This window comes from Phytophthora cinnamomi (genome assembly GCF_018691715.1).
Source record: "Phytophthora cinnamomi strain GKB4 chromosome Unknown Contig53, whole genome shotgun sequence".
In the NCBI taxonomy this organism is placed as follows: Eukaryota; Oomycota; class Peronosporomycetes; order Peronosporales; family Peronosporaceae; genus Phytophthora; species Phytophthora cinnamomi.
The window spans coordinates 1,650,217-1,673,670 of NW_027150986.1; the positions used below are offsets into that span (position 1 = coordinate 1,650,217).

Sequence of the window (23,454 nt, forward strand, 5' to 3'; positions counted from 1 at the left end):
CTCCAGAGCTCCGTGGACCACTTCAGCGAAGTACGAAGTAGTAGTAGTATGTGTTCTGTAGCGTATTGTCAATAAAAAAAACTGGGACTAAAGACTCCGCTATGAGCAGAAGGTAGTTCATTATCCAAAATGCAACAGTCCGAAGTAGGCTATCTCGCTCTACCTTCATGCTCGTCTAACAAGTCTACGTTCGCGTCTAACAAATCTACGTACACGTCTACACAGCAGCGTGAGGGCCGTTATTTGCAGCAGAGCCGTTAGTTGTGCTTTTTCCAGACGCAGAGGAGCCATTCTGGGTCGGGAGGTTGAACGGGTTCGCGGTCGGCGGGATGGCGGAGAAATCGCTCGTGGAGAAAGCACGACGCGTGCGCGACAACGACGGGTTGATGCCCGCCTCAGCAAGTCTCTGTTCTTCCTGCTGCTGCTTGCGCTGAGCGACCTTGCGCTCCTCCTCCGACATGATGGCCTGCAGGCGGCTAGATGAATCTTGCAGCGCACTGAGTTCCGACTCGGACATGTTTCGCAGCACAGCGTTGAGCGTGTTATCGCTCATCGCGTGCATCAGGTCTTCCTTCTTTCCAGGTCCAGCAGCGCGAATGTCAGTCTCACTGCCGCTAGCTGTCAGTACGTTGATGAACCGCTGCTGCTCGATGATGATTGAGCGCATCTGCTGCACCGACAAGTCATCGTCGCGGTCGTCATTGCTCGAGTTTGCGCGCAGGATATCCTCAATTACCACACCACGGCTCAAAGCATTGTTGTAGAGCAGCCAGGTCTGGATTTTTCCAGGGACGTATAGGGCCGCGAGCAACAAGATGAGACTCAGCGACACCAGACCCAATACAGCGTCGTGCACGAAGTACAGAGAGCCGACAAAGCGCGAGTTGCTACCGAGGAGAACAAGCGCCCAGCAGCCCACAGCCGCCGCGAGATATCCCATGCTTAGTAGGCACTGCCACATACCGTCCACATACACGAATGCCAGGACGAGGCCAGAGCCCAGCACCAGTACCAGCAAAAGTTTCAGGAAGCGAACAAGACCATTCTCGCCGTAAGCGCGCGACGAAGTGAAGAACACCGCCTCAGCACTCAGATACACCGCAGCCATCGAGCAGCAGATAGCCAAGGGAAGCCACGTGGACTCGGTCAGGATCGAGTGGTATTCATCTCCGGTCGAAGAGATAGAAAGCGCAATCAGAGCGAAAAGTCCACCCTTGATCGTAACGCAAGCCTTTGACCACGGGCGCAACGTCGAGAAGTACGCGTTCTCCTCCTTAAACCACGCCTCCCACGACTGATTCGGGTTACCACCGTCGCCGCGCATCCACTTGAACCACAAGCGGAAGTCCTCCATCACGTCAGACCACTCAAAAGACAGAGGGTTGAACCAGAACGGCGACCAGTACCATGAAACGAACACAAGCCACAACGACCACGTCATCGCGAAGTACTGGTAACCAATCGTGAACTTGTAGTATAAGATGAGTGCGATTGCAATCTCCACTGCAGCATACAGGTGACTGCTCGCGTAGAAGCGGTAAAGTTCGTCGAATGATGAGTGCTTCGTGACGAAACCACGACCCGTAGCACGATACTTCGCACCACCAGCGAGAATTGTCTGCCCAAAGTAGAACCACTTCGTGCCGATGTGGAACAGGAAGTAGAGCGGACCACCCGTAACAAAAAGAACAAGGATCTCGTTCAAAGCAGCCTTGAAACCACGTTCGACAGAAATCGTCGCAAGCAGTGGCGCAGTCGTAAAGAAAGCCACTGATCCCAGCATCAACTGCAAGTTGCTCAGCAACACTGGGTCACGACCGCCAACACCCTCCAACGAGAGCAACGAGCGCAACAGGTTGCAGTAGAGCAGAATGTACACCGTCCAGATAATGATCGACGTCGACAAGTAGAAACCCACGTGGTTGTAATAGAATGACAGCAGTTTGAAGAAGTCCAGGCGCTGGCTGATACGATACACGTCACGCGAGAGCGATTGTTCTGCGGCACCCTGAGCTAACTTCGCTTCGAACTTGTAGATCTGCTGCATGCCAACATCGCGTCCCTTGCCGCACTTCGTGTACTCTGGAAAAGTCACAGATCCGCCACGCATGCAATTGTTGTAGCCAGCAAAAATGTCTTCACTGAGGTTGATACCCTTGCTGGCCTTGCTGATACCGCCGCGAGTGATGAAGAAGAGCTTGTTAAACACATCCGGGTGGCCATAGTGCAGACGCATACGAAGAGGCCGCGCCAACGTACGCTGGCTCAGCGTCACGAAAGACGTTTCCTGCAGCGCCATGTAATTGGCTAGCGAACTCACGCTACCCGTGAAAATATGCTCCGGGATACCAACAATCGTGTACGGCCGGTCAGCTGTGCCCTTGTCAAATTCTTCCAACAAATTGCGCATCTTCAGCCCTTCCTCCAAGTATCCGTCCTGGTTCATATCAATGGTCTGCAAGTTTTCGCCGCGAGTGAATACGATTGCTGAGTTCTGGTTCTCAGGCTTACCCTCACCCAGGATAGGATTGCCGGGCAGACGCACACGGTAGATTTCATGTACGGATCCAAGTTCTTCTCCACCCTTGATGAGCACCGAAAAATACGATTGTTCCTTTTGGTAGTTTACGCGCACCTCATCGATGTAAGCCACGCGAAGATTCGGGAACCGATGCAGCAAAAACTCGATGTCGCTTGCCTTCGGGTCATTGTTCTTCTTCTGACGGCCATAAATCTGGCACGCCACGACGTACGTAAACTTCGTGTTAATCAGCTCCTCCAGCTTCTGTTGCGGAACTTGTTCGATCTCAGCAAGCAGACGGATGGCTGCTTCACCGTACATCATACCCTGGACAGTGCGCGACAACGTCTGACCGCGTAGGGAAGCCCACATACGCAACTCGATGGCGGACTCCGGGTCCTTCCAGATATTTTTCTTAGGTTTCACACGCTCAAGGAAGTTCTCCCAGTCTCGCTTGTACAGAGTCTGCAGGAACAGCAACGTGTGAACATCCAAACCGTCCTGTTTGCTCTCCAAATCCTTCCTCGAGTACAGAACATCTTCCGCATAGAACGGGGTCATGACACTCCATGACTTCATCTCCTCGAGTAAGGGCGCCAGCGGCATGTCCATGAACAGCGAGTTCACGAAGAACAGCAACCGACGGCGCGCGTCATACGACTGGGGTTCAGCATCGATCTTCTGCAGGGTCAAAAGTCCGTGCAAGTGTGACAGCACCACGTCTGTGTGGCTCTCATACGCGGTAAGCGTAATCTGTTCCCCAGTGTAGTTGTCGTCCCACATGAAGCCACGTTCTTGCGTAAGGATCCAGGTCAAACGGTCCGAAATACCCTTGCTTTCAGCGTACACAGGATCTTGTTCGTGGACATGGGCCAGAATCTCCTTTCCTAAGTTCAAGAATATACGCACACGCTCGCGAATCTGCATGATGTGCGCACTCGGAATAGAGTGCGTTATCTTGCCGTTGTTAATAGCAGGCTTGTGCGTCTGCTGCTGCATGCGCGCAATACGCGCAACACCAGATCCACGGCTGCGACGAGGAGGCTCCAGTCCTAGGGACGATAAGCCCGTTGTACTAGCAGACTTCGTAAGGCCAGTTGATGCAGGGCGGTATGAGCTTGACTGTTGCGGGAACTCGTACGACGCGTAATCGGCCGGGTCCTTACGAACAGGAATGACCTTGGCGTTGTTCTTCCATGCACGGACATTGGACTTCAAGAGCGACACCAAACCAGCCAAAGCGCGACCGCAAGGGGCCACCTTCTGCAGGTTAAGCGCACGGAACACACCACGCGCTGCCCACGAGTTAAGCACGCTAGTGATGTACTTGACATCGTTCGTGTGGCACGGACCAAGAACATTAATGAGCACCCAGTTCGCGAGCTCCCAGATCTCTTCCACAGATTCCTCAACCATTGGGCTCTCGCTGAGAATCTCCAGCAACTTGTCCTGTAGAACACGCTCGGACACCTTGCCATCATTAGACGAGTAGATATCAAGAATGGTTGACGTAAAGTTCTCGAAGCAGCCAGCCAACTGGAACTGCGGCAGATAAATCTCACGCTGGTAACCGTCAAGGCGGTGGAACTGGAGCAGAGCCTTCTCCTTGTTTGAAATGAGGTCGTCTGCACGCATGCTATCGATGATTGTATCCCATGCCACAGAAAAAGAAAACCACTTGCGCTGGCGCGCAGCTTGTCGCTCCATTGGTGTCTGTTTACGACGCGAAAAAGAAAGCAAAGGAGTCTCATCATCGTGCACAGAGGTGCGTCGCTGGGACAGGATCCGCGACGTCGGGTCCGCGCCACCGGCGACACGATCAAGAACCTCGTGCCCGACAGCAGTCGAACCATACGACATACCTGTGCTCTCTGCAATCTGCAGTCCAGTCTTCGAGTTCCGAGCGACCACCTTCGCATTGAACGCATCCACAGCGCGGCTGAATGCTGATCGAACTCTGCTGAAGTTGCGAATTTCGCCGATATGGGATGAAAAGCCAACAAAGGTACCCGTGAAGGCCATCCAGATCGAGTTCCAAATGGTGATGTCGACGCAGAAGACCAAGAAGAACGGCATCCAGTTCACGAAGATGAGGAAAACCGTCGTGATCATGCTCACGTTGTTCTCCACATGATCAGCGAACAACAAGAAACTGGGTACCACGAGCGGGGAGATCTCAAACTTGTAGCTGAAGTACAACTTCCAAGCTAATTGTGACGTCCAGAAAAACTGGTAGCCCACACTCATAGACTCGGGGTCCAACACGTTGTCGCCCACATAGAGGCGGTTCATCGGGCTCATGATATCACGAATGAATGCAATAGGAGCAAACTTCGTGCGTCTCGTCCAGTTCGTGAGACCCGGCATGACTTGCATGATGCAGTTAATCAGTCCTGGAACGTGGAAAAGCACAACAATCGTGTAGTACGACTGCCACCACAAACCGCCATACGCCCACGCGTACCAATACAACATCGTTGATACCACGACAAGCGCCAGATGCAGGCACACACGCATAACATTACGCGCCGTCGAGAACGCCTTCTGGTGCACATGGTACACAGCGAAAATATCAAGCCCATCGCGAAGAATGTCCAGCAAGAACGGTGTGATCAGCGTGCTCGAGATGATCTTACACGAATCCTGGAAAGTCATTTCTTGCTCGTTCGCGAACGCCAAAACTGCCAAGAAATGGAACGAGATCACGTGAAAGTTGAAAATACGGTTGAAAGCGCGCAGCGGAAGTAGCCACGTCCGCTTCTCCACAAAGGATTTAGCCGACTCGGTGAAGCCCTCAGCAATGCTTTTACGCTTGTTGAAGAAGTTGTTGCTCTTGACACCACCGTTGAGTCCACCTCGGCTGCTGAAACCGCCCAGTCCCTCCCGTTGCTTCTTCTTCTGCTGATAGATCAAAGCAGGGCTGGGTGACGTGGTGTCAAGTACCTCTTCGTGCTTGTAATCATATTTCAGGCACGCCTTCGTCCAGAAGAACTCGTTGAAATCGTCGTAGTTGTGGCGATCCTCGTGATCATGCTTGGAAGACATTTCAGCTCTCAACAAACCATACACAGGCGTCACCACCGTGTCGAGAAAGTGTCCAGCCTCCCGTTCCGAGTGACGAATCGACGGGAATTCCTCCTTCATCTTGTGGAAGAGAAAGCACAGGAACTCTGGAGAGTGGCGAAGGTTGCTGGCCTCACCCCAAATGAAGAAGAAAAGACACAAGTCCACCGAGATTTCGTCCACGCTGGTAAGGCCACCTTGAGGGGCTCGGTGCTCACTCCAATTCAGCGGCTGGATTTTCAGCTTTGAGCACCACTTGTTGTAGTTCGAGAATACCAACTCGTGAAGCTTTCGGTACGGGTTTCCACCCCTACGTGTGTTATTCGTAAGGAGCACCACGATATGCTCTGTCTGGTTACGGAAATTGTCCAATTGGAAGCCAAAACAGCGCTGCACATTCACAGCAATGCGGAAGATAGTGCTGAACTGCTGCATGTTGTGCGGCAGCTTTGTAGGCGAGAAGAAATTCACCATGTTTTTATCCGTTGCCGATACTGCATCATCATCAGGCCTCCACGACCGAGCGTCGGAGCTTGCAGACACTGGAGGGAACTTAGCCTTGCGCATACTGATTGTGTTGTTGCGCAGCGTCACACCCCGCATACGATAGTATCCAAACGCGGTGGTACTCGCACTGAGAACCAGAAGCAAAACGTACATTGCCAGACAGTGCTCTGAGCAGAAGCCGACGTGGTCGTCATTGTTGCCGTTGAAGACGAAGCCTGCCAGATCCCATGCATTTGCAGCAATGTCACCCTCGCTCACCCAAAGCGATACCGACATCAAGAACGCCAAACTACCGAGCCACGAAGTCGACAAAATCACAACGTGTTTGGTGTCGACTTGCGGTGCACATCCCAGCGCGATACCCACGCTCACCAGAACTGCGGTGATCACACGCGTAGACAGCAGGGGTACGAACTGGCTGATCATCACACCACCATACAAACCAAGCATCGCACCTAGCGAAACCGGGTACACCAAGCAGCAGACGCCACCCAGGACTAATCCGCAGAGGCAAGCAAGCGCGGTCTGGATCCAAACGAGATCCTCCGGGGCGCTCGCACTCAGAGCACCATAAAACAAAGCAGTGAGCCACAACGAACTGGCGTAACTCGACACCATCTTTGGGTGGGACGTGCCCCGGAACGCCATATAGAGGCCCACCAAGGCATTGATCACCGCAAACAGCTGGACGAGGCCGATGTCAACCCGCAGGGAAACGTACCACGGGAGACCATACTCAACAGGGTGAGCGTAGACCCACTCAGTTGTCGGGTAGGCCTCAGGGTTGCATCCCACCGACGTGTACCGGTTCGGGTTACCCTGGTAGACGCGCACATAGTCGATCGTGAAGTTCGAAGGCCACAGCGAGTTACAGATTTGGCCCTCACACGGCGGCGAGAACTTCTCCGAGACGGCCGTACTCAAGATGAGGTAGCTGGGTTCCACCGGGATCTGACGAGGTGGCACACCGCCCATCCACCTGTTCAATGCCTCGCCAGGGATCTCAAACAAGAAGTTGTTGTCCAGCCACCACCGAATGTATCCCTCCGGGCCGGGTGACCAGTCAAGACGATACAAGTGGTACGACTTGAACGCGTTGGACTCGAGCTGCGTCAAGGCAGAGATGGAATCCAGACCCAAGTCACCGTAGTAGGCCTTGTTGATGTTTGTGTACTCGCCATACTTGAGGCCTTGGTACCATTGACCAGGCCCGGGTAGCGTGTCGGGGGAGGGGCGCATGTTGTCGTACACACTGGGTCGAATCTGAAGCGACGTGGAAATGTACGCCGGCTCATCGCGGGCGCGAATCTGAGCTTCGATGACATCGATTTCAGACGCACCACGGCCCTGGAACGGGTTCATGCCGTACTTCTCCGGGTACGAATCCTTGTCGTGTTTGTCGGTGAGGTTGCCGCAGGCGTTGATCTTCTGCTTGACCTTTTCGCCCTTCTCCACGTAGGGGGCGCAGACATCAAAGCTCCAAGGCCAGGTGTCCTCCAGGGAACCCAGGAACGGCGCACGGCCCAAGTTGCCCATGAGCCAGATAGCTGGCCACGTGCCGGGGATTCCCCACTTGCCGGGCAGAATGGCCTTGACCTCGACGAAGCCGCCGGTGTAGCAGAACTTGTTCCACGTCTGCACGCTGCCGCTGACGTACTTGGTGCCGCGGTAGCGCTCCTTGGGCTTGGAGGTAGTGATGATGAGGTTGCCCTTGTCGATCTGCACGGCCTGGGGCAGGAAGTAGTGCTGGCCCATGTTGGTCGTGTCGCGGATGTTCACGGCCGTCCACTTGGAGTCGAAGCCCGCCTCGAACGTGCGCTTGGAGCTGTTGAACTCGTCCGAGAAGATGAGCGTGTACTCGATCGTCTCGTTGAGGTTGCCGCCGAAGTTGTGCGGCCCGTTGGGCACCGACACGTTGTAGAACTTGGGGTCCGTGTCCGGGTCGATCCACTGCCGCTGGAAGGCCGTGAGGTTCTGTCGCGCGCGCTGCAGCGCTTCCGTGATGGGCAGGAGCGCCTCGCAGCGCGCGGCGAGCAGCGCCAGCAGCGCCGCCAGCAGCAGCAGCGGCCGCGCTGCGCACGGGCTCCGAGCGCGCGCCATGGGGTCGCCTGGGGGCTTCAGGGGAGCGGGCTCTCTCGAGGGGCAGCGCCAGCCAGCAAAATGCGGAATGAGCTCGGGCAGATCTTCCGCATCAGGGGCGACCTGTGTCTGGGTGGCGCATAGCCGGGCTGTCCGACCCGGGTCTGCGCCAAACCCGGCCCGGGTCGGAACATTCGAATTTTCATCCGAATTTACAGCCAATCACATCGATCTAACGCGCTCGCCAGATGCTCTTAACAGCGTGTTAGTAACCCTGTTACAGGCCGGGACGACCTCCGTCGTGGTACACCTCCAGCTGACACTCGGGCTTTCGTCGGCGCCACCCATGCTGCCGTCCTGGAGGACTCGCCAGGGGCCGTCCCAAGCACCAAGCAGGCCGGCCACGGGTGGATACCACCCAGCGCTCCTTTCTTTTGTCCCTCGCGGCGGGCCGAGGGCTCGCACGCAAACGGCCACTTGTGAATTCTCACGCCGCGCCAGCAACGCGGGCGGCGACGGCGCGAATGTCACACTCGCCTCGGCTTTTGCTGGCTGCTGCTGCCGCCGCCCCAAGCGACTCCATCCATCCCGGGCGGAAGAGGGAAGCCTGCGCCGCCTCCGCAGCACCCCTGATTTACTTCCGCCACCGCGATTGGCGGCCTCGACTGACGAGCTGCATCGACCGGCAGGCACATCAACAGCCTGCGGCTCTCTATGGACAAGCCCGACGCAGCGTCAAGGATCCGGAGCGTGTTTGATCCACCACCGGCGCTGCTTGGATTTCTGCTGTGAGCCTCACGCTCGCTAGAAATCGGGCTGGGCTGTTGCAATTGGGCATCAAATCGCAGGATAAGTAGCCACCGGCCTCCAAAGACGCTGCGCCAGTCAGCCCCTGCAATGCAGGCTGCATCTTGCTCATGCTTTCCAAGCAGCAGCGCCGCCGCGATGGGAACTTGGGCGGAGCGCCGTCGCCAGCGTCTCGCCAATGCGGCGGGGCCCGGCCCAGGGGATCCGGCAACTGTGCACAAGGCCCCAAGATTCGCCACGCACGGCGCGGCGCGTCACTGCTTCAGCTGCTGACGCACCCTACACCTTGCATTTCAGTTGCCATTCATGATGTGTGCACACCACCTTAAAATCGAAGCGCCGTGCGCAAAACCAGGCCATACCCGTGTAAGACTCGCGCTTGAATCAAGGTCCTTGATTGACCTCGCGACCGCGACCGCGACCACGCGCGAGGCAGCGAGCCGAGTCATCACGAAAGACAACCAGCGTCTTCACGCGCGTCTTCGCTGGGTATCTGCAGTGAACGTGCCCGTCGAAGCAAGAATCAGGACGCCGCGCTGCTCGTCACCGTTCACGAAATGGTGCCCTTTCAAATGCAGCGTTGCATTGCCCGCCGTTTATCACCGACAGTGACTCGCCGGCGCAGTGAGTACAACCGTCGGTGCGAAAAACGAAAACCAGACAGGCTAGGTCTGCAACAGGCCATTGCGTACACCGCCCGCTTTCTCTTACCGATCCGGTGCAACGCGGTACATCAGCTACACTCTTGCACGGCCTCATGAGTCATGAGCCGTGACACCACCGAATCCTGTCACCGCCCGACGCGTGCGCAACGGCGCGTTGTTAACTCCCGTAGCGTTTGCTAAACCAGCGAGGGCACAACGGCGTCGAGGCGTGGTCCACGCGCCGCCTCGTGCATTCAACCCTCTTCTAAACTGTATGAGTGCTTCGACGCACTGGTATATTGTCAGCGTCTACCCAGACGCCGCGCGCTATTTGCCTCTGTCACGCGCAGGACATGACGAAGTACGCTTTCAAGCAGTCTGATGCCCATCAGATACATGGTACACTGTACCAAACCTGTTATCAGATGATACGCATGTCTGCACCACCGAAATAGCGTACACCACACCACGTAGTGTTTTTCACACCACGGCTTCTGACGCTCTCCACCACACACGCGCTTCCTCGTCGTGTATCAACCGCTTGAACCTGATCATGTGGCTCCGCCGGTCCTGCCTGCCTGCTTTGGCGCGTGCGCGCTCGGGCCAACGCTCGTTTTTGCAGCGCAATGCGCCTGCAGTGGCGCGTGCCTTCTCTACCGATTACTCGGCCGTCACGGCTGAGAACATCCGCAACGTGGCCATCGTGGCGCACGTCGACCACGGCAAGACCACGCTGGTGGACCAGCTGCTCAAGCACGGCGGCACCACGCTCTCCGAGGAGCGCGTCATGGACTCGATTGACCTGGAGCGCGAGCGCGGCATCACCATCATGTCCAAGTGCACGCGCGTCGAGTACAACGGCCACGTGCTCAACATCGTGGACACGCCTGGTCACGCCGACTTCGGCGGTGAGGTGGAGCGCATTCTCAGCATGGTGGACGGTGTGGTGCTCGTCGTGGATGCCACGGAGGGACCTATGTCGCAGACTAAGTTTGTGCTCACGAAGGCCCTGCACCGCGGACTGAAGCCGCTCGTGGTTGTCAACAAGGTGGACCGCGACACCAGCCGCCTGGACGGCTCGGTGGAGAACGAACTGTTCGATATGTTCGTGGCGCTGGATGCTGATGACGACCAGCTTGAGTTCCCGGTGCTGTACGCGTCTGCCAAGCAGGGATGGGCCGTGCACGACCTGGACAACGAAAGCGAGACACGTGACAGTATGCTGCCGCTCCTGGACGAGATCACTCGTTACGTGCCTGCACCGAACGCCGATGCTGAGAAGCCGTTTGCGATGGCTGTGACCATGATTGGCCACGACCCGTACGTTGGTCGTCTGGCGACTGGCCGCGTCCACGCAGGAACTGTCAAGGTGCGCACTCTTCGCTGTTTAGTGGATGGTAACCTTGTACTTTGTGTACTTTTGTGCTAACTTTCCTTTTCTTCGCGCGGATCGTGTGAACTGGTTAAAAAAGATCGGCGATTCGATCCAAGTTATGAACCGTGACAGCAAGAAGCTCGAGACTGGCAGGGTAACGAAGATGTTTGTGACCCGTGGCGTTGCCAAGTCGGAAATCACATCGGCCACCGCAGGTACGTGTTCGATAGTTGCATGCTCACTCATTCGCTTCAGTCCGCTGACTTCCGTTGATGCGTTGGGTTTGGCTTTATGCAACAGGCGATATCATCACGATCGCTGGTGTGAACGCGTATGTGTCTGACACCATCGCTGATGTTAGCGTGACGGAGCCTATTCCGTCCCCCCAGCTTGACCCGCCCACGATTTCGATGACGTTTGGCGTGAATGACGCGCCGACCGCAGGCAAGGAGGGCAAATTCCTCACGTCATCGCACATCAAGCAGCGTCTCGAGCGCGAATGCGAGGTGAGAATGCAGTGTCTGTATAGTACGACATCTACCGATAGAATGCTAACACCGTTTTTGTACAGAACAACGTTGCCATTTCCATTTCTCCTAGCGCGTCCTCGGAAGCCTTTGACGTTCACGGCCGTGGTGAGCTTCAGCTGGCCATTCTAATTGAAGAAATGCGTCGTGAAGGCTTCGAGATGTCCGTGTCAGCCCCCCAGGTTCTGTTCCAGACTGACCCTGAGACCAACCAGAAGCTGGAGCCCATCGAAGAGGTGACGATCGATGTCGACTCCGACTTCTCTGGCACCGTTATCGACAAGCTGTCCACCCGCGGAGGAGAGATCATCGAGTTCAAGGAGATGCACGATAAAGTGCGTCTTCAGTTCAAGATCCCCAGTCGCTGTCTCATGGGCTACCGCAGTGAGGTACGTGTTGAACTGAATTCGTTATCAGGTAGATAAATACGTTGGATGCATGGGTCAATACTCACTTGGGTCTTCGATGCGCATCTGTAGATTAAGACCGACACGCGCGGAAGTGGCATTCTCAACTCGATCTTCCACGGTTACTCTCCATTCCAAGGCTCGGCCACTCCTCCGTCGAAGGGCAAGCTTATCTCCTCGTCTGGAGGTGTGTGCACGGTAAGACTAATGTGGTTTTCTTGCTGTTGTTTTCGTCCAGATTGACCCATCGGCGTGACCACTCGTTTGTTCAATGTAGGCTTACGCGCTGAACTCGCTCGAGGACCGCGGTGAGATGTTTGTGAAGCCTGGTGACGAAGTGTATGAGGGTATGATTGTGGGCGAGCACAGCCGCCCCACGGACATTGAGATCAACCCCACCAAGGAGAAGAAGCTCACGAACATGCGCGCCGCCGGCACGGACGAGAACATCAAGCTGTCCCCGATCCGTCAGATGTCGCTGGAAGACGTCGTCACCTACATTGGCGAAGACGAAATGATCGACGTGTCCCCCATTAAGATCCGCATGCGAAAGCGCGAGCTGACCGCCAATGGCCGCAAGCGGATGCAGGGAAAGAAGAAGTAAGCCCGTGTCGGGGCGCAAGGCGTGGCGATTTTACCAGCAGTGTCTGGCGGACAGCCGCCAAAGACCTGGGCAATTCGTATTCATATAGAGGCAGCAGTAGACGAGTCACCAACACATAGAGCAACTAGTGTGTATGCTTGCAAACAAGACGTATCTCTCTTTTTCCGTGTCAATCTCATGTCCACGTCCAGTATTATTACTTGTCCATGTTGGACAAAACTGTCCAATTAACTAGGGCAACATTCACGCAACATTCATTAATGTTGCTTTAACGTTGCACGATCTTCTGCCACTCGGTCTTTGTCAGGTGAGTGGCGGGTCACTTGGCTCCTGGATCATCACCTCGCGAGCCATGGCGCTGTCTCCGGAGGACGAGGCCGCGTACAACATGCTGTCCATGAAGATGCAGCGGGACGTCAACTGCCTGGCGGACCCGGATCGCAGCGTGCGCCGCCGAGCAGCAGACAAGCTGCACCGCGCGCTGCAGAACGAAGCATCGCGTGTGTCCGCCGCGGTGCTGCGCGCTCTGTGCACCACCTCTCTGCAGCGCCCACTGCTGCAATGCGCCGAGAGCGACGTCGTGGAGAAGTGCCGCGAACGAGCGCTGACGTCGCTGCTGTTTCTGTGCGAGCACGGGGCTCTGGAGCCGTCGGACGCGACGCTGAAGGAACTGGTGGCGCTGGCCAACGCTCGGCTGGGCAAGCTGCCGTACCCGGAGCCGACGGAGGAGATCCGCCTGCTCGTTCTGCAGCTGCTGCACGCGTTCTTGAAACAGCTCGCGGCTGTTGCAGATGCGCCGACGTCGTTGCGCGACGTTATTTCGGAGCTGGCCAACGCACTGGGCAAGACGGCAGTGGACCCGTTCCCGGACGCCAAGAAGATGTCGGCGGAGTGCGTCATCCTCATCTCCAAAAATTGGAAGAGTGATGTCGGAATGCAGATTGGCACAATTGTGCGCCCTATGGTGGCGAATCTTGGCCATCAGCACAGCCGAGTGCGCGTGTGTGCGTTGCAAGCGCTGGAAGCTGCGGTGCCCTGCGGCTCCGAGGCTCTACCGGAGCTTATGAAAGAAGTGCTGCTGCCGACTGTGGGCAAGGTGGTGTTCGATCACGCGCCCTCTGTAAGAAAGCAATTGGTGATCACACTTGCCGCGTGGCTGGCTCAGATCGAGCAGGTCCAGCAGTTTGAGGCATTCATCTTTCCCATTTTCCTGGCCGGTGTCGTGGATGAGGCACCTGAAGTGCGAGCGCTTTCACTCGCGAAGCTTAATGAACTGTCATCTATCTGGGAAGGCCGTGATGAAGATGGAGGGGTCAAATCCAGCGATATGGAGCTGATGGAGGTGGATATGGACTCAGCAAATAGCGCACCACCGCTCTTTTTCGAATCTCGCCCCCCACTAGGCGCACGCAAACTTGCAGCAAGTATTCAAACTCAAGTGCTGCCACCTCTTCTCGAAAAAACAAGCGACTGGACTGTACAAGCGCGCGAGCGCTATACGCAAGTTCTCAGTGCGTACCTGATTTTGCTGGAGCAGAATATGAATCCATTCCTCGACAAGGTTTTTGCAGCGCTAGGCAAGACCTGCCGCGACGATGAAGAAACGGTTTTCAACAGTGTCAAAGCGTGTTCGGGAGTAGTCGGCTTTTACGCTGACTCACAAATGATCTTGGCCTCTTTGCTGCCGATGGTGGCGGGTCGGTTGGCAGGACAGGATACCGCTCAGCATCGCACAAACGGGTTGATTTTGTTGGGTATGAGCATCGAAGGTATGGCTGCAAAGACAATTGGAGCTCACCTGGAGGTAACGGATGCTATTATCAAATACTGTGGTAGCTTAGTATCACGGGGACTCACAACATTTTACTTTGACAACGTCGTTTAGCTCATTATAGAGGCGTTGTGTGATGCTGGACTGCGCGAATCTGAAGTAGCAGACCTGCAAGATCAATTGGCTGGTGTCGTCTCAAGTATTGTCAAGACTGCCGGGGCACTGCTCGCCCAAAAAGACGATATCTGCTTCCGACTCTTTTGGGTGCTGAGCCACCTCCTTGCCTCGTCCTCGGAATCTTCTGTTGCGTATGAAACGGTACGTCGTGTTTGCAAGGGGTACTGTGGACTCTGAAATACTACTATTGTGTAACCTGGTACTAATAGCTTACTGACCTTCTGGATAACATTAGGCAACCGAAGCCATGGGAGAGCTTGCAGCCAAAACCGAGAAGCCTGTTGATGTATGAAACTAGCCACATAATTTCGTTTTTTTTCTTGGCTACTTACCTTTTACTGATTATGATTACCTTACAGGCACTTTACGCACGCTATATGGGCAAGCTCCTAGATACGATGGTGCTTCCAACTGATTCAGCTGCGAGTTGGCAAAAAAGTAATCCGAGCCGGGTGTTGTTCGACTCGCTGTGTCGTCGTGGTGGTGCGGTACGAAAAGTCCTACGTTTGGTGACATGCTTTTACTTGTAACCTAACGACGGTTTTTTGAGTTGTTGTGCTAGGCGTGTGGTGAGAATCTGGAAAAAATTGTCCCTGTCTTTCTGGTACACTTAGAACCAGCCCAGGATGCAGATGTCCGTCTCGCTTTTCTTGCCTTGCTGGAGACAATGTTAGGGACGGATGCCATCAGCCAGGTATGAGAGACCCGAGGTAGTTTTGGCAAACCAATACGCGAAGTTGCTGACGGGCTTGCTTAATGTGTTTTGTGTTGTTATCAGTCCTTCAAGTCATTTAACGTCTCCTTGCTCCAAAAGGCTATCATTCCAAACATCGTGTGGCATGGAGGGCGTGTAGCTGCAACCATTAGGTTGGTTCCTGGTGTCGTGCCGAGTACCGCTCGTATCCACTGACGTTTGCTTTTCTGTTCGTATCTCAACAGAAAAGTGGCTGTTGCATGTGCATACACACTGCTTCGTCAGGGTATTGCCGACCAACCGTGCTTGTTTGAGACTGCACCCCAGGTACGGTTGGTTGCCCTCCCCCCGCCCCTTCCCCCAGGTAGCTAATACTTCGTCTTGCTTGCAGATACTGCCTGTCCTAAAGTCATCGATGGACGACAGTGATGCGAAGACTCGCCAACTGGTTTGCCTTGCGTTCCAGTTTCTGTTCGTTGCACTTCCTGGGTGTTTGGGAGGTATGTTGAACGCATACGGTCTGTGGGAAGCCTCTGTCTTACATTCAACGCGCTTGTTTGGGTGAGCAGAGGAGCCAGTACATCAACTCTACGCAGAGATTTTGAAGCGCCTGGACGATAGCAACGACACTGTGCGCAAAGCAGCCTGCCAGACTTTTGCCACTTTCCTCAAAGCCGCACCAAAGGAGCACTTTCAAGGAACGATAATCGACTACACGCTGGACTGCCTTTTTGTCCATCTCGATGATTCTGAACCTGAAATCCAGGTAGGATGGTTGAACTGCTCCGATTCTCCACTCAACATGAATCTTACTAACTCATACATATCGGCGGTTGTGTGTGTGTGGCTGCAGGAGGCTGTCTTCGAGGTTTTGAAGGAAACTGTAGCCATCGACGCACCGCGACTGGCGAAAAAGGCGGAAGAGAACCGGAGTCGTCACCAAAGCCCTCGCTATTGCGACCAACTCCTGGAGTTAGCGACCGCAGGATCATCATGAGCTAGAGTCAGCGCACGCGACATTGCCACGCTCGTTGTGCCATAACCAAACACGAACGACGCAGTTGCCACAAAGTGAGCTGCTGTGAAAACTTCACCTTGTGCTCAGGAGCTCACGCTGTCTCTAGCTTCTGCTCGTCCAGGTTCTTGAAGTACGCGATCAGCTCGTCGATTCGCTTCTTGTCCTCCTCCTCGTTCTGCAGCTGCCGCTCGTGCTGGAGCAGCTTCCGTTTGCGAAATGACGTCTTGGCTGTCTTGAAGGTGAAGATCGGCGGCGATTCTTGGCTCGCCGCATTGCTGTCGCTCTTCTGCCTCTTGGAGAGCCCCTTGGTGCTGCGTCCACGACTCGCGCCTCCTTTTCGCTTGCCCTTCCGCTCTGGCTTCTCCCCATTCACCGCGTTCTCCTGCGGGTCAACGACGCGTCAGCTTTCACAACATGGCACTGACACAGATCCTGCGGTTACTCGTACCTTATCCCCATCATAAGAGCAATCTGTCAGCGAGGTAATGAGTGAGAGAGGTTGTGGTTAGAACGAGCACGAGAGACAAAAGTAACTGCTCCGCTATATTCTCCCTCGGCGTTTAACACCAACCAGATAAGACAGAGAGGAACGAAGGCAGGTAGGTAGGCAGGCATCCACTCACTGTCCTCCTCGGGCGTGTCCTCTAGCTCGTACGTCTTCTTCAGCGGCGCCTTGGGAGTCTGTCCGCGCGTCTGCATCGTGCCAGCGCCTGGATCGGCGAGGTGCGAGAATGCGGAAGTTGAAGTGACCATCACTCCCCCGCGATCTTAGGTGGTCGACCGCGTCGATTGGCTATTTTTGACTTGCTATTTTTGGCGAACCAAAGGCTGCCAGCAGTTTCTCTGCGCACAGGCCATTTCTCTTCTCCCCACAATCACACAAAGAGCGACAGCAGCACCACCACCATGAGCGCTATGAAGGTCGCGTCCGACGAGCCCCAGGGCACCATCACGATGGAGGTGCCGCAGCACGCGCTGCACAAGGCCCGGAACCAGCTCCTGAAGGCGGTCGACATCCGCAACGTGCGCGGCATCTCGCAGTTCTTCGGCCTCGGTACGTCTGGATCATATCGATGCACACAGCAGTGGATATTTCGCCCCTCTAACTGATTTGCTGCGCGTTGCTGTGATGTTCGTGGACCTGCAGGGGAGGAGAAGCCTTTTAATGTGCCTGGTCGCGAAGTGCTGGCCTCGCGGTGCCGCAAGAACGCGCTGTTCTTCAGTGCCAACTACGCCATCTCCGCGGCGCTGGTTGGCGTCGTCACGATGTACGAGGAGGCTTGGTGCTTTGTTTGTGGGGGAGTGTGAGAAGGCCGTGATGCTAACTTCTATCTTGTTCTGTGTTTGGTATCGCCGCAGCCTCTTGAACCCGTTCTTCCTGTTCGTGCTGATCTGCCTGGGAGGTTTCTGGATCTACATGTCAAGCGCGACGGCGAACGAGTCGCCGGAGAACCCGACGAAGATCATGGGACGCACGGTGACACCCGACCAGCGCAAACTGGGCATGCTCGGCGGTATGCTCCTCCTTGTAAGATGTTGATGGCGGCGGAGGTGTTACTGACGAGTGTCTTTTTGCCTTATGATGGTTTCAGTGAGCGCTGCTGTGATCGTCGTGTTCGGAGGCTCCATCCTGTTCACAATTTGCTCGGCTAGGTATGATTGTCGGATGCGTTCTTGGTATTCTAACGGATGCGATGGCCAGTATGCTTACGACTGTGAATTTGCGTTGTGGCACAAATTGCAGCGGCGCACTCGCCATTTCGCATGCGATTCTGCGTGACTGCCCCTCTATCCGCGAGGAAGATGAACTGGGCTTCTTGTCAAGTGAAGGAGACCAGATCGCAGACACCGTTTAAGCGTGACCTGGGCATCATGCCGAGGACAACTATCTAGGCCTGCATAGATCGATCTGAAAGGAGCTTCCAACATTGTGCACGATCATCGGAGCAGCGGCAGCCCAACTCTTTCAATATCAACTCAGTTTCGACTCCCATATTTTCGACATGATTGCGGTCTAGCCCGTGCTTGAGCATGAGCAACTGAGCGAAGCATAGTTTTACCAAAACTACAAGATTTTGTATTTCAATTGCAACAAAAAGAATAAACTGCAGTATCGGAAGTAGCCTCGCTACAACTATGTAGTAGTAATGTGTGTTGCACAGTAAGATATCCCATCTGACTCCGCTCATCTGACGCCACGCCGTATGATTTAACGCACGCTTCACCTAACTCCTTCCTGCTCATGTCACCCTGCATATAAACCATGTTAAACTTGCAACTTACATGCCGAAAATATGGGAGTCGAAACTGAGTTGATATTGAAAGAGTTGGGCTTCTGAGCTGCCGCTGCTCCGATGATCGTGCACAATATTGGAAGCTCCTTTCAGATCGATCTATGCAGGCCTAGATAGTTGTCCTCGGCATGATGCCCAGGTCACGCTTAAACGGTGTCTGCGATCTGGTCTCCTTCACTTGACAAGAAGCCCAGTTCATCTTCCTCGCGGATAGAGGGGCAGTCACGCAGAATCGCATGCGAAATGGCGAGTGCGCCGCTGCAATTTGTGCCACAACGCAAATTCACAGTCGTAAGCATACTGGCCATCGCATCCGTTAGAATACCAAGAACGCATCCGACAATCATACCTAGCCGAGCAAATTGTGAACAGGATGGAGCCTCCGAACACGACGATCACAGCAGCGCTCACTGAAACCATCATAAGGCAAAAAGACACTCGTCAGTAACACCTCCGCCGCCATCAACATCTTACAAGGAGGAGCATACCGCCGAGCATGCCCAGTTTGCGCTGGTCGGGTGTCACCGTGCGTCCCATGATCTTCGTCGGGTTCCCTGGCGACTCGTTCGCCGTCGCGCTTGACATGTAGATCCAGAAACCTCCCAGGCAGATCAGCACGCTCAAGGAGCAAGCAATTCATAGTTCTGTAGATTACAGCGCGCACGACAACGTAGTATTGATTGAGATACTCGAGGATTTAGTAAAAAAAAGTCGTGGTACGTTTACTTGATCTGATAGCAAATGCTCTGGAGCTCACTGACCAGATCCGGGATCATATATATCACCGCTGTTCTCTTCGTCGCCCTGCTGCCTCATAGTAGCTAGCGGCGTTTGTGCTGCTGGGCTGACGTGTTACACCGAGCGGGATAATTTGACATCCGTAGTGGATGCACTGGTTGGGGGTTGCTGCTCTTGCTAGTCAACAACTGCTGATAATTGAACCACTGTTGATAGTTGAAAGCCTGTTGCCAGTTAAGCCAAAGCTGCTGCTGGTGTAGCATGAGTTGCTGTTGGTTGAGTCGCTGCTGCATGGTGATAATTTGCTGTAGCTGCTGGTTAAGGTGCTCCTGCGACGCGATAGTTCGTTGATGCCGCTGTGTGTCGATTCTCTGCCGGTTGGGCGCGGCTAGATAATGCGAGGGAATTGGCGCTGCTGCAGGCGATTCTTCAGTTGCGCGTACGTCAACAGCACCGCCAAGCTTTGGTCTCTTGGCGCTTGACGGTTTGTAGGGCTCTCGAGACCTCTTGTTCACAGAGTCGGAGCAGCTCCACGTTGATGCACGCGCCTTTCAGACGTTCCTTGAACGATTGAACGAGTTGGTTGTCCCCATCCACGAAGCCAATGCCCCAGCGGGTGCATGCTTCAAAAAGCGACTGCGCGCCAAAGTTTGCCAAAGCAATCTGGAACCTTTCTTCTCCACTTCGTTTGTCGTATGAGTCGATAAAAGCATCAAAATAAGCCGGCAACTTCCCCTCGCCGTCGTCGTCGTCACCGTCCTCTTCGTTCTCGACCTCGCTGCTTCGGAAAAAGTAAAACGAGGCAACTTTCCGTAGTTGTGCAGGCAGAGATTTGCTGCTGATGTTGCTTGCTGCTGCTAATAGAAACGATGGAGAACTGCGGTTTATCTCCTTGCTGGGGTGTGAACGACGTGCGGCCTATGCGCGGAATACCTGCGATGGCATGACCCCTATAGTCGTCTGCGGTCGCGTTCACTTGTGCTGCTGCTATTATTTTTCACATGTGGCTTGTGGCTGCGGCAGCGAATATGGTGCTTTGCGAGGTAATTCGTCTATCAGTCGGATCCGATTGCGCCAAAAACACACCACGAAGACGAATGTCGTCTCTCTCTCTCTGGTCGAGCTCCAGACGCCGTTAGTTCCTGATTTTCTCTCTTCGCGTGAAGCGGCGTCCCCCCATGTCTTCCCTGCAACGGCGGCAAACTCGGCTGGCGTGTCCCCAGTCCCACGACGCGCGACTACTCCGGTTCGGCGTGTTTGCAGAAGACTCATCCCAGCCAACTCACGTGGACGCCTACCTCCACTGGCGGACACCTGCCGACACTCGCTAGCAGCTGTGCGCCTGGTGCTGCAGTCTTCGCGCCGCCCGGCTTCCCCTCCGACTTGAGCACCGCAGGGCTTGCTCGATCGCCTTTCGCGATCGGTGATCACTTCTCGGGCGTGACAAAGTCCCGGACGGCGCTGGCTTGAGGTCCCTCCTTCGCGCTGGACTGTGACGGCGGTACCGCGGCGCCAATGGAGCGCTGGCTTGGGTCTTCTGCGCCCGCGCCGGGCCTATCAGCGCCGCCGCACGGGCTCCGCTGGTGCCGCCGTTGAACTCGCACGGGGTCGTCACGGTGTTCTGGTGGTGGAGGGGGATGGTGGCGCGATTTCGGCCAATCAGCGGTGGGCGGAAAACGCCGCGCGTCCCCCAATCGGAGACCGCATTACCACCACGGTGACAGGAGGTGCAACTTGTCATGCTTGCTCTCCGCTCTCATTGGTCGCCCGACAGTCGTCGCGCAGAGCCCGGGCGCAAGTGCAGTTTTTGGCATAAAAACCACTTGGCGTGCAGCGGCGGGGCAGCGCTGTGTCGCTCGCTGCACGTCACTCGGCCAGCGCGGCGCTGGCGGCGCGCTCGGTGCACGTGGCAGCAGCAGCTCCTGGAGCAGATCCGCGCGGCTGTCTCGCGGCGCAAATGATACGGAGGGGGTTCCCGGCGCGCGCGGCGCGGGTATGAGTGGTCTGCGTGCGGTAGCGGAGCAATTGGCCGAGCTGGGTTCTGGTTCGACCTGGATTGCAAGCGGATCTTGCCGCTGCTTCGCCCTGGACCAGAGCCCTGGTTCGAACCTGGTTTGAAAGCGGATCTTGCCGCTGCTGCGACCTGGTTCGAACCTACTAGGTAGTCGCCAACAGGATTGATCGGCCACCCACGTTGGTGGTTTGCAGCGGATCTTGCCGCTGCGGCGCAGCCCTGGCCTATGATTAGGCCATTTCGCCCTAAATCGGGGCGCTGCCAATTTACCTGCGCGCTGCCAGCGGAGCGGCAACAAGGAGCGGCAAGTCGTTGACCGGCGAGAGGCCGCCACGGAGGCCTTCGTATCGAGGCCTCTGTGCATGCATGGCTGCCGTGCAGTGCGTTTTTACTCGGGGGCCCCGCTCAATGCCGGGATTTACCTCCCGTCGCATCGCCTTTCGCAGGGAGGAATTTTCTTGAGGCCGCTTTTGGCCAAACAACCGGACATTATCGCGGCGGTTAGGGCACGGCAAGCCAATCGGCGGATAGGGTTTGCCTGCAACAGCCGAGCGCTTTGGCTCGGGCGCGACAGCAGTTCATTCTGGAATTCGCCTCCTCTGCGGCACATCGAGCCTCAAGACTCTCCGCTTCCTCCATCCTCTCCTCCGAAAGCATGTGGGTGTTTGGCTACGGCTCGATCGTCTGGAAGACCGAGTTCCCCGCCGAGGACACGGTGTTCGGCTACGTCGAGGGCTGGCACCGCCGCTTCTGGCAGGGCAGCCCGGACCACCGCGGCTCGCCCGAGGCTAAGGGCCGCGTGGTGACGCTCATCAGCCGCGAGGAGATGAAGAAGTTCGACGACGAGTACGCGCACCTGGCGGGCGACCACATCACCTGGGGCCGCCTGTACAAGGTGCCCGACGAGGAGGTCGACGACACGATCACCAAGCTCGACAACCGCGAGCAGGCCGGCTACGATCGCCAAATGGTGGACGTGCACTGCGAAGACGGCGTGGTGCGCAAGGCGCTGGTCTACATCGCCACGCCCTCCAACTCGGACTTCCTGGGCCCGTCCCCCGTGGACCAGATGGCCAAGGAGATCGCCACCCGCAGCGGCTTCAGCGGCCCCAACTTCGAGTACCTCTTCAAGCTCTGTGACTTCATGCGCGCACTACGCGTCCGCGACCCGCACCTCATCGCGCTCGAGAAGGCCACGCGCAAGTACACGTCCGCCATGAGCTGGAGCACCAACGGCACTGGATGTGGCGTACAGTAAATTAGAAGGCGCGCACCTCGACTGCGCTCCGATCCCTCCGACCGCGGCACGAGCTGCGCTTGTATGTAATATATTCCAATAGAGGCGAATAGAAGCCGATCCATGTCAACCAGAAGCTCTCGTTCGTTCTGCTATTCTCGCTGCACTTATTCGCCCTGTAACGGCTCAGCGATTGCTGTGTATCACAGTGCACATGTACCTGTCCGCGGTAGCAGGAAGAGCATCATCATTATTCAGCGAGAGATGTCAGTGTCCGTTGTGCCGCAGAGCGCGCGATTGACGAGTGTAGAGGAGCAGCTCTTCCTGCGCGCGCAACATCGCGTGCGGGTATACTTCCAGGAGTTCGAGGAGCTCGAAGGGTTCTCCGTGCTTGGCGCCAACTTGCAGCGGCTGCTGGTCAAAGTGGAGTTCGAGCTCCGCAGCACTTTCCTACATCACCACGACGTTGCGTGCCAGGCTGAGCAATTGCAAGCCCAGTTGGACGCATGCATGCAGGAGCTGGAGAAGCAACGAGCAGAATGCGATCAGGTGATTGCGGCCGCGCGAAAGTTGGCTTGGAGTACCCCTGCAGTACTCGAAAAGCGTACGAACGAACTGCAGTCGTTCCACGCCGCGGAGGTCAAGCTGCGAGAGAAGCAATGGACCGTACAAGCAGACAAACGGTTGCAAGACCACGTGCAGGTCCTCTCAGACAAGTACGCAAGACAGCTAAAGATCCTCGAGTTGGAATATGCACAACGGGTTGAAGCTGTAAAAGAGAAGCTCGAGGCCAAGAACGACGCCGAGATCGGGTACCTGCGTGCACAGATGAGACTCCAGTTGACAAGCCAACTCGACCGGGAGACGCGCGACCTACTCACTGCTAGTGGTAGACGACAGCATCGCCGCAAATTCAATCGATGACGACGTGAAGCCCACAGTTTTATTTGGCATCGACATATTGCGGATTAGGCAAA

The 23,454-nt window shown here is 55.7% G+C and overlaps 8 protein-coding genes across 8 annotated transcripts; 5 read left to right on the forward strand and 3 right to left on the reverse strand.

The window, feature by feature from the left end:
• Positions 1-217: 217 nt before the first annotated feature.
• Positions 218-8,191, reverse strand: IUM83_00469 (putative glycosyl transferase family 48 protein; the record flags this gene model as incomplete). Its single annotated transcript, XM_067924243.1, has 3 exons — positions 218-3,181; positions 3,431-3,514; positions 3,692-8,191. 3 exons carry the CDS (start codon positions 8,189-8,191, stop codon positions 218-220), a joined length of 7,548 nt encoding a protein of 2,515 aa, XP_067789227.1.
• Positions 8,192-10,174: 1,983 nt separating this feature from the next.
• On the forward strand, positions 10,175-12,534 carry IUM83_00470 (GTP-binding protein TypA/BipA; the record flags this gene model as incomplete). Its single annotated transcript, XM_067924244.1, has 6 exons — positions 10,175-10,990; positions 11,094-11,211; positions 11,297-11,502; positions 11,568-11,912; positions 12,026-12,121; positions 12,208-12,534. The coding sequence occupies 6 exons, from the start codon at positions 10,175-10,177 to the stop codon at positions 12,532-12,534; spliced, it is 1,908 nt and encodes a 635-aa protein (XP_067788651.1).
• Positions 12,535-12,886: 352 nt separating this feature from the next.
• On the forward strand, positions 12,887-16,173 carry IUM83_00471 (Elongation factor-type GTP-binding protein; the record flags this gene model as incomplete). Its single annotated transcript, XM_067924245.1, has 10 exons — positions 12,887-14,338; positions 14,420-14,623; positions 14,718-14,768; positions 14,842-14,970; positions 15,045-15,176; positions 15,261-15,349; positions 15,422-15,503; positions 15,568-15,676; positions 15,746-15,942; positions 16,030-16,173. The coding sequence occupies 10 exons, from the start codon at positions 12,887-12,889 to the stop codon at positions 16,171-16,173; spliced, it is 2,589 nt and encodes an 862-aa protein (XP_067788630.1).
• A 112-nt stretch (positions 16,174-16,285) lies between these two features.
• On the reverse strand, positions 16,286-16,893 carry IUM83_00472 (uncharacterized protein; the record flags this gene model as incomplete). The annotated part of the gene is made up of 3 exons (XM_067924246.1): positions 16,286-16,576; positions 16,643-16,665; positions 16,818-16,893. 3 exons carry the CDS (start codon positions 16,891-16,893, stop codon positions 16,286-16,288), a joined length of 390 nt encoding a protein of 129 aa, XP_067788649.1.
• A 207-nt stretch (positions 16,894-17,100) lies between these two features.
• Positions 17,101-18,050, forward strand: IUM83_00473 (Prenylated rab acceptor 1; the record flags this gene model as incomplete). Its single annotated transcript, XM_067924247.1, has 5 exons — positions 17,101-17,248; positions 17,342-17,462; positions 17,554-17,708; positions 17,787-17,847; positions 17,939-18,050. 5 exons carry the CDS (start codon positions 17,101-17,103, stop codon positions 18,048-18,050), a joined length of 597 nt encoding a protein of 198 aa, XP_067788629.1.
• Positions 18,051-18,634: 584 nt separating this feature from the next.
• IUM83_00474 (Prenylated rab acceptor 1) lies at positions 18,635-19,073 on the reverse strand (the record flags this gene model as incomplete). Its single annotated transcript, XM_067924248.1, has 3 exons — positions 18,635-18,746; positions 18,838-18,898; positions 18,977-19,073. 3 exons carry the CDS (start codon positions 19,071-19,073, stop codon positions 18,635-18,637), a joined length of 270 nt encoding a protein of 89 aa, XP_067788634.1.
• A 2,822-nt stretch (positions 19,074-21,895) lies between these two features.
• Positions 21,896-22,498, forward strand: IUM83_00475 (putative cation transporter; the record flags this gene model as incomplete). Its single annotated transcript, XM_067924249.1, has 1 exon — positions 21,896-22,498. The coding sequence occupies one exon, from the start codon at positions 21,896-21,898 to the stop codon at positions 22,496-22,498; it is 603 nt and encodes a 200-aa protein (XP_067788633.1).
• Positions 22,499-22,741: 243 nt separating this feature from the next.
• On the forward strand, positions 22,742-23,401 carry IUM83_00476 (Flagellar associated protein; the record flags this gene model as incomplete). The annotated part of the gene is made up of 1 exon (XM_067924250.1): positions 22,742-23,401. One exon carries the CDS (start codon positions 22,742-22,744, stop codon positions 23,399-23,401), a length of 660 nt encoding a protein of 219 aa, XP_067788632.1.
• Between the last annotated feature and the right edge of the window lie 53 nt (positions 23,402-23,454).